This window comes from Pithys albifrons, chromosome 12 (assembly GCF_047495875.1).
Source record: "Pithys albifrons albifrons isolate INPA30051 chromosome 12, PitAlb_v1, whole genome shotgun sequence".
Classification (NCBI taxonomy): Eukaryota; Metazoa; Chordata; class Aves; order Passeriformes; family Thamnophilidae; genus Pithys; species Pithys albifrons.
In genome coordinates this window covers 18,178,952-18,191,918 of record NC_092469.1, presented here as the reverse complement: position 1 = coordinate 18,191,918, position 12,967 = coordinate 18,178,952, and the positions used below count along the sequence as shown (strand labels likewise).

The following is a 12,967-nucleotide window of genomic DNA, read 5'->3' as shown; positions in this document are numbered from 1 at the left end:
TATCATGTCTGAGAGAGACATTTTTGTAAGAGGAGTGTGGAAAAGAGAGCCTGGAGGAACCTCAGAATGGCTCTTAGCTCAGTGTTTGCTCCTCAATATGGTGTAACCAACACCAAGAATGAAGACAGAGACTTCCAGAGCTACAAGGCTGTTTCTCAACAGCCTGAGCTGAAAAATAAATCTCTGCAGATGGTGCTGTGAGAGTCTCATCCCCTTTCTGAACCACGAGCAGCCAGAGATATGGATTGTCCTCCAGGGGCTGCTCCAGCCCAGTGGGGAACACAACAGAGTCAGGAGACAGTGCTGGGAGTCATCATAAATCACGGTGACAAGCAACCTACTCACTTACAGGTCTCTTTAGGAACTGATGAATCATTTATTAAAGCTCACATTAGTCATTTATTACCCTTTTATAAACCATTTATCAGTTGGTATTCAAAATGTGAGAAAATCCTATTTTTCACTTAAGCCTCAGCACTGGGATATCTCGAATTTCACTGTGGTGAGGTTTTGTCAAGCTACACGAGTTTTATTCTGTTCACAGGAGGCAGCTTCTTAATTTATCTGGAAAATTCTTTTCTAGGAACATATATTCCAAAAAATCTATACCAGGAAAAACATTTTGCCAGATCTTATTCTCACTGATGTGACAGAATTATTTCTATTTTGCATTTCTTTGTCCCAAAAATGGATGAAATCGAAGGTGAGGATGGAAGTGGCAGAAAGAGGAATTGTGTCAAGAATGACTGTTCCCTGCACAAATAAAGTGTCTCTTTCTTATAAGCAAGAGAGAACACTCTGACAAGTCCCACCTTTCAATTTGTGAGTAGGGATGGGCTGGTGTTCCAAATCTGGGGCAAAGAAGAGCTGCAAGAACCAGAGGGAGTGTAAAAAATCATGCCCTTAAACCAAATCCCTGCACTCCTCTCAAGGGCCTGAGAGCTTTCACTAAGGAAAGTCAATATAGCTGATATTAAGGAAAAATAACACATTAAAGAGCAACACTGGGAGACTAAAAATACAGGGGAGAAGGTAAAGGCAAATATAACCAGAGGACTCTCATTTAGGAGTTTCCTGCAGGCAGGAGTGGCAAAAGTAGCATTCACTGGACTATTCTTCTGGAGGAGGAAGAATAGCCAGAAAGGGTCAAGTCCATATTTTTCTCACATTAAACCAATGGGTTTTCCTCCCCCAGGTCTTAGGGGAGATCTGGGCAGAACAGATACAAGGGGAGTGTTTGGCTGTGGCTTCCAGCAGAGGCCACATGGCTGATTTGTCCTCACTCCAACCCAGTGATGGTGACAACAGACCAGAAGCACAGGCACAGCTCTGTGTGCTGCTCTGTCCCCCACTGCTGCAGGGACACCAGCAAAGAATGCTCTTTTTTCTTAGTGATCTGGGTATAAAAACAGTGCTGAGCACCATTAATGTTCACTCAGTCCAACTCATCCCCAGCCAGCTGGAATATCCTGCAGTTTGCAGGTCAGGGCTCATATTTTCCAGGATGACCAACTCCTGCTCCTTCATTCCTTATTTACACATAAATTATCCTTTGCTGCTGAACAAAATTTGAGCCTTTACCTGCTGGAAAGGAAATGCCAAATTGCTCTTTGTGATACAACATGCTGCATTCAGTAATAATTCACAAAATTCCTTTAAAAACTCTTTCACAATATAGAATTAGGGTTGGAAATTTTAAAAAGAGGCTTCCAACTTTATAAGTGTCTCAATTTTCAGCCTCTATAATTTGAATTTGGAACAACATCCCAGCCACTGTGACCTTTTAAAAGGTAGATCTTTTTAGTTCACCTGGGATTTTTGAAGGAACTCTTAAAACATTACTCTTTTAGGCATTAAAGACAAAGATATTTAACCCCCTGGAGGGAACAGGGTACTGTTTGCACACCTGAATGGATTTTTACACTGCTCAGAGCCCATTTTTAGCAGGAAGGTGTATGTGGAACAGAACAAGGCAGACAATGGAACAAAATAATTAACTGGGCTGAATCCCACAGAGCAGTGTCTCAAATATTAACCCATCAAAGTACCTGACACACACTTAGAGCCTCCTGGGCTCCAACTGTTGCTCTGGAGTCAGAGGAAGGGCTGGGCTGGGTCTCAGCTCAGCTCCCTCTGTGGCTGTGCCCTGGAACTTCATCAGGAGCTGTGCCCTGAGCAGGAAAGCCACAGCTGCCTCAGGAGGGTGTGGGAGGGGAAAACAGAGCATGGAGGACCAGGTTCACTGGGCAAATATTCCTCCTTCCAACAATAAATCCAGGAGATGCTGCTGCAGAAAGGAGCACAGCAACAGGGCAGCACTTCAGCCTTTCCCAACGGGAAAAAGATGTGGATCTGTTGGTGGGAGACCAGAGGAGGCCACCAAGGTGATCAGAGGGTTGGAAAACCTCTCCTGGGAAGGCAGTCTGAGGGTTGGGGATGTCCAACAGGAAGGTTCTGGGAAATCTCAGAGCCCCTTCCAGTGCCTAAGGAGGGATTAGGAGAGAGCTGAACTTTCTTCCAGGTGCCAGAACAAGGGGGAAGGGCCTTCAGCTGAAAGGGGGAAGGTTTGCATTGGATAGTGGGGAGAAATTCCCCCCTGGGAGGGTGGGCAGGCCCTGGCACAGGTTGGGCAGAGAAGCTGTGGCTGCCCCATCCCTGGGAATGTCCAAGGTCAGGTTGGACAGGGCTTGGAGCCACCTGGGACAGTGGGAGGTGTCCCTGCCCAAGGCAGGGGATTGGAAGAAGAGGATATTTCAGGTTCCTTCCAAGCCAAACCATTCCGAGATTCTGTGATTCTTTCTAAAGATCTCAACTAGAGCCTGTTAATGAGCACTTTGAGCAGGTGTTTAAGGACCCAACATCCATGGAGCAAATACAGTTAAACCAGGAGTGCACAGAGTATATTATTGCTCGGGGTGGATTCAAATAATTGTTTTTGAAGAAAAAAAGTGAAGAGATTGATCCAGTGTCAAGAGATCAAAGTCATCTTCAAAAGACAGAGACATTCTCACTCATGGCTGAGGTTGCCTTGCCCTGAGGAACCAGTAAACATCTGCTAACACATCTAAGACTTCTTGGGAAGAGAAATATATGGAAATATAGAAATTTCCAGCTTTGGACAAGGCTATGAAAAATCACAAAACTTCTCTATTGTGATCATAAATGCCTTAATTAAGATACAAAGCACCAATCAGTGCACAGTCTGGGGTATCCAGTGTTGTTCCCACACAGGGGCCAGACTTCTGAGCAAATGCAGCTCTGCCAAGGTGAGGGCAGGACTGAGTTTGGCCCCTGTGCTCACAGAAGAAGAGGACACTTTGAGAACTTGCCTTAATTGAGCCACATCAACAGCACATGCTGCATAAAGGCAGAGTTATTGTGTGTAGAAATGATACTGTCACATGGAAACAGAGCAGTAAATAAGCATTTGTTTTACAGAAGGGAAAAATGTGTTGAGAAAAAACATCCTTAGAGAGAAGGAAACTATCTGGGAACACCTGTCAATACCAAAACTCCTAAAGCTGCCAATCTCAAAGCAAAGAGAAGAAACTGCACTCAAACCAAACTTTCAGATTTACTGGAGTTCAGCTTTCTATTTCCAAAGTTGTCTTGTAGAATGTGACTTTTCCTCTCAACTCTAGTCCAGCTCAACAGTGTTGCAGCCTCTGACACACAACTGGTACTAAAGCACAATAACTAAATACTTAAGGCAAATAAAGTGTCACTATTTCGACTCAGAGACACCTCTTACACTATTTCTTTTACACAGAGCATCTGTTTCTGAAGGCACCACATGTCTAAGGGCTGATTTTTCCTGCCTTATTCGGGGAATATCACTTAGCAAGGCAGAGGGAAGACTTCTGAGATCATCAACATCTCTAAATAATAAAATGTTCAAACCTATGCCAAGCCATTAAAGAAAAGACATGTCTCTATGGGAAAGTATAAAGTGCAAGAAAAATGTCTGAGACCAGACTTTTCAAAGAAAATTAGATAAAGCTGCCTCTTCACACCTATTTATTTCTGTGCTAAAACCCCCAAAATGTCAAGGGTACAGAGTACATCTCTACTGAACTGAATTTATAAACATTTCATTATAAACATTTCATTATAAACATTTCATTTATAAACATTAACTTTCACAGAAATGGATATTAAATGTATGTTGTGGCTAAGAAGACACACGAGTTTTTTGACATGCTTGCCCAAATTTGCCCAAACTTGACATGCTTAACCCAAATTACCAAACTACCAAGTCAAACTACTAATGTCACAATCTAGACAAAATTATAGAGGCTTTTCTTCAAAAGAATTCTGTTAAAAGATATCTAGACATATTCCTCCAAGAGAGGAAATCTCCAGTCTGGAAAATTCAAGTTGTCAGGACTCAATATTGAATTGCCATCAATGTTGATTAATCCAATAAATTCCTATTTCTAAATACCCTGAGTTGTCTTGGACATTTTTATGTTCCAAAAGGCTAAAAAATGCAGTATTTTAAATGTATTTTAAGTATTGGTTGTCAGGAAACAGCTGTCAGAGCATTAACAGCCTGATCTAAGAGGTAATTCTAAGGGAATTAACAGTTTGATCAAAGTCTCTTAATTGTCACCTCTTTAGTTGAAAGGTTTGGATCAGACTCTCCACGAGACTTTTGAGGTGACTGAAACACTCTTGCCAAAGCATTTTACTGAAGTAATTACAGGTATTGACACTGACTAGTGAAAAATAATATTCCTCTTGGCAAAATTGTCATTGTTTTTAATTTCTTCTTAATTTTTTTCTTCATAACCTTTCTCTGTCATGTTTTCATCTGCTATTCCCTTTGCATTTATAAAAGAATTAATTATTCAAGCTAAAGAGCAGTGATTTGTTTCAAAATAATCTGTTGTCAAATTGCTGGTGTTAGGCCAGTAAAAAGAATTTTAAAAGGTAAAAAAAAAAACAAACTCAAGGAAAAAAATAATCTACAGTTTTTTTTTTTCTTCTTCCACAATTACCTTAAAATCAGCACCCCTCATGCTTAATAATGTCACAATCTACATATAAATTCAGTTTATTAAATCCCATTCATTCTGGCTAATCACCTTTTGGGAATATTCCTTAAAAATCTGCAGAGCCTTGGAAAATTCTTCTAGCAAAATCCAAACTCATTGTTATTAGGTAAAACTTTTGAGACTTACTCATTCTCTCCAGGTACCAGAAGTAAAAAGAAAAATAAAAAAAAGCTATCAGACTAATAATAGATGTAGGGGAAGGAAGGGAGCAGGGAGAGAAGGGCAGAGGCTTTGTCTGCAGTCAGGGGATACCTTTGCTTTGGGTTGGGATTTATCAGATTTGCCACCATTCCTCAATGCAATTCAATGTGCAGGGGGAAAACATCCTGTGCAAATTCTACCTGGAGGTTAAATGTGAAGCTTTGATTTGGAATTGATGCACATTAATTGACTGGTGGGAAAAGGGAAGAGCAGCTCCAGGAAAGTCTGTCACACCCAGCTCAAAACACGTCTGGAAGTATTTTCTTTCCTACAGAGGGATCTGGAGAGACTTGAGGGATGGGCTGATTCCAATGGGATGAAGTTCAACAAGGCCAAGTGCAGGTCCTGCACTTTGGCCACAACAACCCCCTGCAGCGCTCCAGGCTGGGCACAGAGTGGCTGGAGAGGGACAGACAGAGGGACCTGGGGGGACTGAGGGACAGGAAGCTCAACAGGAGCCACCAGTGTGCCCAGGTGGCCAAGAAGGCCAATGGGATCCTGGCCTGGATCCAAACTAGCGTGGCCAGCAGGCCCAGGGCAGTGACCCTTCCCCTGGACTCTGCCTTGGGGAGGCCACACCTTGAGTGTTGTGTTCAGTTCTGGGCCCCTCAGTTGAGGAAAGAGATTGAGGGGCTGGAGCGGGGCCAGAGAAGAGCAACGAGGCTGGAGAAGGGACTGGAGCACAAGTGCTGTGGGGAGAGGCTGAGGGAGCTGGGGGTGTTCAGCCTGGAGAAGAGGAGGCTCAGAGGTGACCTCAGCACTGTCTGGAACTGCCTGAAGGGAAGTTCTGGCCAGCTGGGGGTTGGTCTCTTCTCCCAGGCACTCAGCAATAGGACAAGGGGGCACGATGGGCTCAAGCTCTGCCAGGGGAAATTGAAGTTGGAGAGCAGAAAAAAATTCTTTGCAGAGAGAGTGCTCAGGGATTGGAATGGGCTGCCCAGAGAGGGGGTGGATTCCCCATCCCTGGAGGTTTTGAACCTGAGCTTGGCCGTGGCACTGAGTGCCATGATCTGGTAGAGGGACTGGAGTTGGACCAAGGGTTGGACTTGATGATCTTGGAGGTCTTTTCCAACCCAATCAATTATATGATTCTATAGGAACAGCTAATTACAATCAGTTGTTCAGTTTTGTAGAGCACAGCTGGCAAACTCTTACCTCCTTCTTGGTGAATTCTGGTGGATGGTCATTTTTGTCATCAATGAGAATGGTGGCAGTGGCTGTGCCAGTCAGTCCCACATCAAGGCCACCCATGTCTTTGGCTTCTATAACCAGCTCATATTTGGGGCTCTCCATAGTCTGAAAAAACCCAAAACAAAACCGAGAAAAAGTTAAAAAAAAACCAAAAACCACCCACAAACCACACAGATAACATACTAATTTTAATTCATATTAAAATAATATTTTTTTAAATCCCAAACTTTATTTGGCCTGATAAAACACGTCATAGCAACAGATCTGCTCACAGTGTTTCAACCACAGCTTTGCCTGAGCTTCAGCTGCTGCTCTGCAAACCTCATTTTCAATACAGCAGGAAGGTGAATATTGGTAAACAGTACCTAATTTATCCTGTTATTTAAGAAGATTAGGAGAGAGGCAAGAAATTAAAATACACTTGCTCTTTATGAGGAAGCTCTACCTTCAGTGCACCAATATTTAGCAGCTTGTTTCATCAGTGTTATGATGGGTACATAATTAAATACTAATGTCACAATCTACATATAAATTCAGTTTATTAAATCCCATTCATTCTGCCTATCAGCATTTAGACTGGTAATCCAAGTTTGCTTCACTGGGTGAAACAGAAAAGCAGTTTCTAAAATGGACAGTGACTTGCAGTTGTTGCCCAAAGCAAATGTGTAGAGTCCCATAAATCACTCCCATTGATGACATCTGGTTCTGATGTCATGGGCACTTCTCTGGTTGCAGAACCAGCAGCACAGATCCACAGCAAAAGCCATCCCTGATTTCCTCCCCCAAACCCAACCACAACTTGGAAAAAATCCATTTGTTCCCCCCATTCTGCAATGGGAATGTGACAGCATTTGGAATTCTCTGCTCTCCCATCAGGGGTCAAAGCAGCTCCATTTGCAGGCTGGACCAAGGGCAGCAACAGCTCATCAGAGGGAGCCACTTCAGCATCAGAACCTGCTGCCAAGGGACTCCTGGGGAGGTTGGACATGGATTGAGACAAGGCTGAGGACCTGATGAAAATGGTGTGATGGGTTTGATCCAGGCTTCCTTAGGAACCAGGTGTAACTAGGGAAACGGGCATTACATAAATATTCCACATGTGTTTTCCATGTAGCAAGAGAGGATGGACCAAAAGGGAGATAAGAAAATAGGGCTTTTTTCTTCCTTCTTCTGCCGAGGTTTGGAGGAGCAGAAGGAACCCAGGCATCGGTCCCTTGTTCACAGCCACGCAGAGGAAGAGAAACAGAGTTGGTTTTTCTCTTGGAGTTGTTTAGTGAGATTGTATTTTTGCCAGTTTCCCTCCTTTTTAAAGTTTTTGATTGTATTTGTCTGTTTTGTGTTTGTTTTTGCCCCTCCTTGTTCCCATTTCCCCTTCCCTTCCCCCCCTCCAGGGTCCCTAATAATGTGTACAAATTGCATACGTACTTATGGTAGAAAATATGTGTATATTCTGATTTAATTCAGTTTCTTTTGAGTTCTTGCTTTCTTTTCAGGTTTGTTTTCCCCCTTTGCTAAGAAGAGAGTGGTAAGGAGGGAGGAAGGCAGTTTGGGCTCAGCAAGAGGGCCGGGCTAAACCAAGACAGCTTGTTAGGCTGCCTGGTATGGAACCATCTGCCCAAGGACTTTGTGTGCTGAACCATCAACAGAGGGCAAAGTGCTGCAGTCACCTTTAAAACCACATGGCAGGAACGTCACATCTGCTCAGGAGGTTTATTCAAACCTCCCTGACAAAATAACTCTGGATTTTTGGGGCAAAGCAACAGGTGGTGCTGCTGCTTTTGAACCCCAGAGCAGCCCCAGGAACCAGCTGTGTCTGCAAGAAGAACTCGGGATGCTCATCTTTGCCATCACTCCTCCTGTGGCCTTTACCAAACACTTTTCCAGGGAATTACCATGCAGGAGACAGCTTTCCAAAGCCTCCTCTCAGGTCACACCGACTCTGTGGCTGAGTGAGTTGAAAGTGTTTCCTCCACAGTGTGTGTTTTCCCATCTTTTTTAGGAGCATGTGTAAGAAGGAGATCCCAACTTCTCAGAGCTTTGATTTTGAAGCATTTTTAGGCTGTGAGAGAAGCAACCCCACCAGTTGCTCATCAGATCAGCTATTATGAAGCAATATATTTGCATGTGAAATCAATGAGTCAAGCCAGACATATGGACTACTAGAAAATCAGATGCCACTGCCTCACAGGGGATCCTAAAATATGTATTTCCTTAAGCCTCACAACATTATTCCCTGAAATTCATCTCAGAAGGCGGCAAACCCAGAACAGGAATTTGATTTATAACATCATAAAAATATATGCAAAAAAGTATTGCTGACACGTCTCCAACACAAATTCACATTATGGAGTGGAACAAAATTTGCTGGTTTCATATATTTATCTTTTTTTGAAATGTACTCCATGTATTAAAACTTGACTGAAGCTTCTCTCCCCTCCCCTACCTGCAACTTTTTCATTATTTTGATTAGGAAGTTGTTATTATTGTATGGAAAACTTGCAAAGCCATTTATCACTTCTTATTTTCAAGCCTCTTTGCTCAGAAAGAGGCCCATTTTTACTCACAAATTGGCCTTTTTTCCTTTGCAAACTGTCCCATTTTCTATTGAAAGCAAGCCCATTTATTCTGGAAATTGTGTCTACTGCAGCAGAAATGTCTGTGACACGAGTCCAACGTTTAAGCTCGCAAGGAAATGTGGCAAACATTGAATTTTGAGTAGTATTTCATATCATTACAAACACTTCACACTTCCCTGCTATGCAGCACCTCCTATGTCTGGTTCTGTCCCCAAATATTTGCTTTGCTGGAGGAAGCAGCTCCTCTCACTCCAGGCCCTGGGGCAGAGGGGTGTGCTCAGCAGATGGTCCCTTTACACCATGGAAAGCACTTTTTAGCAATTCCTGTGCTTTTAGCCCAGCTCATTCCAGCACTGGTGGAAATCCTTTGGGGCTCTGTGATTCCCCACGGTGCTGGTGAGTCCTGGGGTGTGTGCACAGAGCAGGGATGGCTGCCCTGGCCCTCAGGTGGTGCCTCTGCAGAGGGTCTGTGCTGGGACAGCCCCCAGGGCTGGGGCTGCAGGACATGCTCTTGATGCCAAAGGATTTAGTGTGTTTTTGGAGATTTTTAGAACCACATAAAAGTTGCACAGATTCTTCCAGGTTTCCCACATCCTAAAGTCAGTTACTAAAGCTCCTTGTCACAAATTGTGAGCTTTCTCATGCCCTGCCAAGGTCACAGTGTTTGTGAGAAGCCACCTGTGGATAGCAAGAAGACAAAACATAAGAAGAAGGCCTAGAGGTCCTGGAAGATCTCCAAGTTCTGAGGACCACTATGGGTGAGGCACAGAGGGAAATGAAGGTCATGGTTGGTTATTGACATCTCATATGTAAATTACTAGAGAAGTTATAAAAGTTGTACCATTCCTGGTCATGTGTGTGCAGACCTTCTGGTGGGCACCTCAGAGGCTTCTAATAAAGGTAACCTGCATATCTTTGTCCATTAAAACTGTTTTTGAGTGTCTATTTTCACAGGAATAGGCAACACTCTCATGATGACTCCTCATCTTCTGCCTCTTCCTTGTTCTTGCTCCCATCTCATGAGGAATGGGTGCTCCTGGATGGGGGCAGTGGATAAGAACAGCCTTCCTTCCCCTTCTCCATCCCTGCCAGGCTGTGCAGGTGAGGGCTAAAGGCAGCACCCACAGCTGGCAGCATTTGGGCACCCCACACTGGCTCAGACTCTTGTCCCACCGTGTCACTGCCCATCACAAACCCAGGTCAGCTGCTGAGTGACCCAAACCCTGCAGCACAGTCCTGCCAAAACAATCCAGTGCCACTGGGATAGTGAGAGGTTGGCAACAGAAATATGCCACAATTCTCAACGAATGGGATCTGTGACTAAAAAAGGATAATAGAATATTTTAATAAATCAACATTAACTTGCTGTTTGTGTGGCTTGTTATTTATCAGCTGTGACTTTGGGGAGTGTGACACTGCAGAGAGGGTTTGTATAATTGCATCAGGAGAGCCATTCCTTTGCCCTTAAATTTGCACTCTTGTCATTTAGCCATGGCAGGGGTGGCACTGCCAAGGTGTGTGGTTTGCCAAGCAGGTGATCTGTGTCCTGAGTGCTTCTCCCACTGCCATTCCCACCAGTGTGAACATTCTGAGCAGATTTTGCTCCCCTCCACCCTGCCACAGCTGGTTCAGCAAGGAGAGCCAGAAAGGGCATTTTTGCAGAGTTCAGGCTCCTGCCAAAGCCAGAGGATCTCATCACAGCAGAAGGAACCAAACAGTCCAGTGCAGACACACACAGGGGGAACCAACCCAGGGAGTGCTCCTGGGCAATGCTGACTGAAATCAGACAATGATGACTTTCTGCTGAGGTTTAATCTTTTCACATTTCCTACAGATGCAATAAAAAACTCTCAGTGACTGAAGAGAAGCAAGCCCTGGCCAGCATCTCACACCACAGCAGTGACAATCCAAGACTAGGTTTGGGTTGCCACTTGCAGGCTTTAGGACACTCACATGCCATTTAAATACAGCTGGAATTTACACCCTCATCAGTTGAATTGGACTCAAAATGCAAGATGGAAACCAGTGGATGAATACAAGGAAGGTTTAGGGCCCTCAGGCTGTGTCTCCCTGCCCTGCAGCAGCACCCAGGAGTCTGTCACAGCAGGACTCCAGGAACCATCTCTCCAGAGTTTCCTCCTGGCTGGGTGTCCCCCACGAACCCCCCAAACCAAGACCTTCCCCAGTGCTGTCACTGTGAGACTCCCAGAGAGGGACACTCAGAGCCTCAGCACCCAAACCTTCCTTTAGTGCTCAGTCCTCACCCAAACACCCTGGGGAGAACAAACACCCCCAAACTCTCAGCAAGGGCTTGGCTGCTGAGATCAAAGCAAAGTGCTTGGAAGAAAATGCTTATGAGGGTTTTAAGTGTCCTTTCAGGCCACCTTAATACTAATTACCAATGGGGAGTGTTCTTACTAATTTGTGGATTTGAGTGTTTCTGTAACAATGCAACAATGAATCAACACTCCTCTTTACAGTTCTGTTTATAAATTATGTATTCATGCATAATGCTCTATCACTAGTGTGCTACCATATCATATTTGGCACTAATGACTTTATAATATAATGATAACCAGAAAGAAAAATTCTTAGGATTGAAATAATTTCAGTGCATGCTAAATAAATGGTTGTGTTCATTTAAGATGATAATTGCATATAATGCATACTGAATATGTCCTATTAAGACATAATCAATGTTCTTGTTGAGGAACAATCTCAATATTGAATCTAACATTATCCCAGAGTATGCTTGTCAGCATTTTGACAAATGTAAAATAAAAAAAAGGAAGCACTGTGACTATTAACAGCTCTAACAGATATAATGCTTTGATAATTATAATATCAGCATTTATTTCATATGCCAATTGCTGCTGCATAAAGAGGGCAATACACACGGGGGCTTTGCATTTAGAGCTTGAATTACATTTTGATGAATACAAAAAACCCAAACAATTTTGTAACATGAATCCTCTTAGCTCACCAATTTCCAGGGTTTTTTATACCATAAAGGAAGGTCTGCACTTTAATCACTGTAATAATGTACTTGTGTTATGAAGAAAATCAATATCTATTTACTACCCATGGGAGACATACAGTTCATAGGTATGTCTGGAAAGAAAAGGAAGACTAAATTTTCTCCTCCAGCAGTAGCCATTAAAAAAGGAAAGAAATTGCCCTAAAGTGCTTGTTACAAATAGTTTTCCTGCCCACAGATATTTGTTTTCCATCATGAGGAAACCTGTAACTGTTTAATACATAGGGTGTGAGGGATCAAGACCTCCCTTCTCCATAATGCTCACATACCTATAGGGCTGCTAGAGGTGGATATTTATGTTACATTTCACATGGAAATACAGGAACTGCATGTTTGTGTTTCCAACGGTCTGTGCAAAACTCTCAGTTTTGCCTGGCACACAAATTAGGATTTCGAGGTGCCACTGAATTCATCTCATTTTGGAGAAGGCTGCCAGTCAGGTGGGTGGCAAACTTTCCTTGGAGAAATATCAGAAAGCTGCAGAGAAAAACGAGTTGTTTGCTCCCTCCCTGAGCACACGAGTCCACCTTGGCTGGGGGAGATGGAATAACAGCACCTAAGGGAGCTCCTCACTGAATGTCATTAATAAGGATTTTATCTTGGGTAGAGATCACCAACCCCCAGGACAGAACAGTGACTGAAGCTTGGCTTTAGTCTGAGATATTTCCCCTTCAATTATTATTGTTACTTAGGCTACTACTAAAAATAAGCCCAGGGAAGAGAGCAGATATTCTGTATTCTAAAGAAAAAACCTTAATTGTCATAAAAGATGTAACACCACTAAGTTAGTACCTCTACACTGACTGTACCAACCAAATATATTTCCCTGAGTATAAACCCTTCGAAACAGAGTGGCATGTTGATCTGCAACAGCTACTCACTAGATGCTCATGGTTTGGGAAAAG

At 43.4% G+C, this 12,967-nt stretch overlaps 1 protein-coding gene across 2 annotated transcripts in view; it reads right to left on the bottom strand.

Annotated features, from left to right (window-relative positions):
* CDH13 (cadherin 13) overlaps positions 1-12,967 on the bottom strand; it is a 450,489-nt gene that overhangs the window by 83,500 nt on the left and 354,022 nt on the right. For both annotated transcript variants that reach the window (XM_071567404.1, XM_071567403.1), the window contains exon 8: positions 6,414-6,554. In XM_071567404.1, coding sequence (XP_071423505.1) covers positions 6,414-6,554 — 141 coding nt within the window. The remainder of the gene's footprint in view (positions 1-6,413; positions 6,555-12,967) is intronic.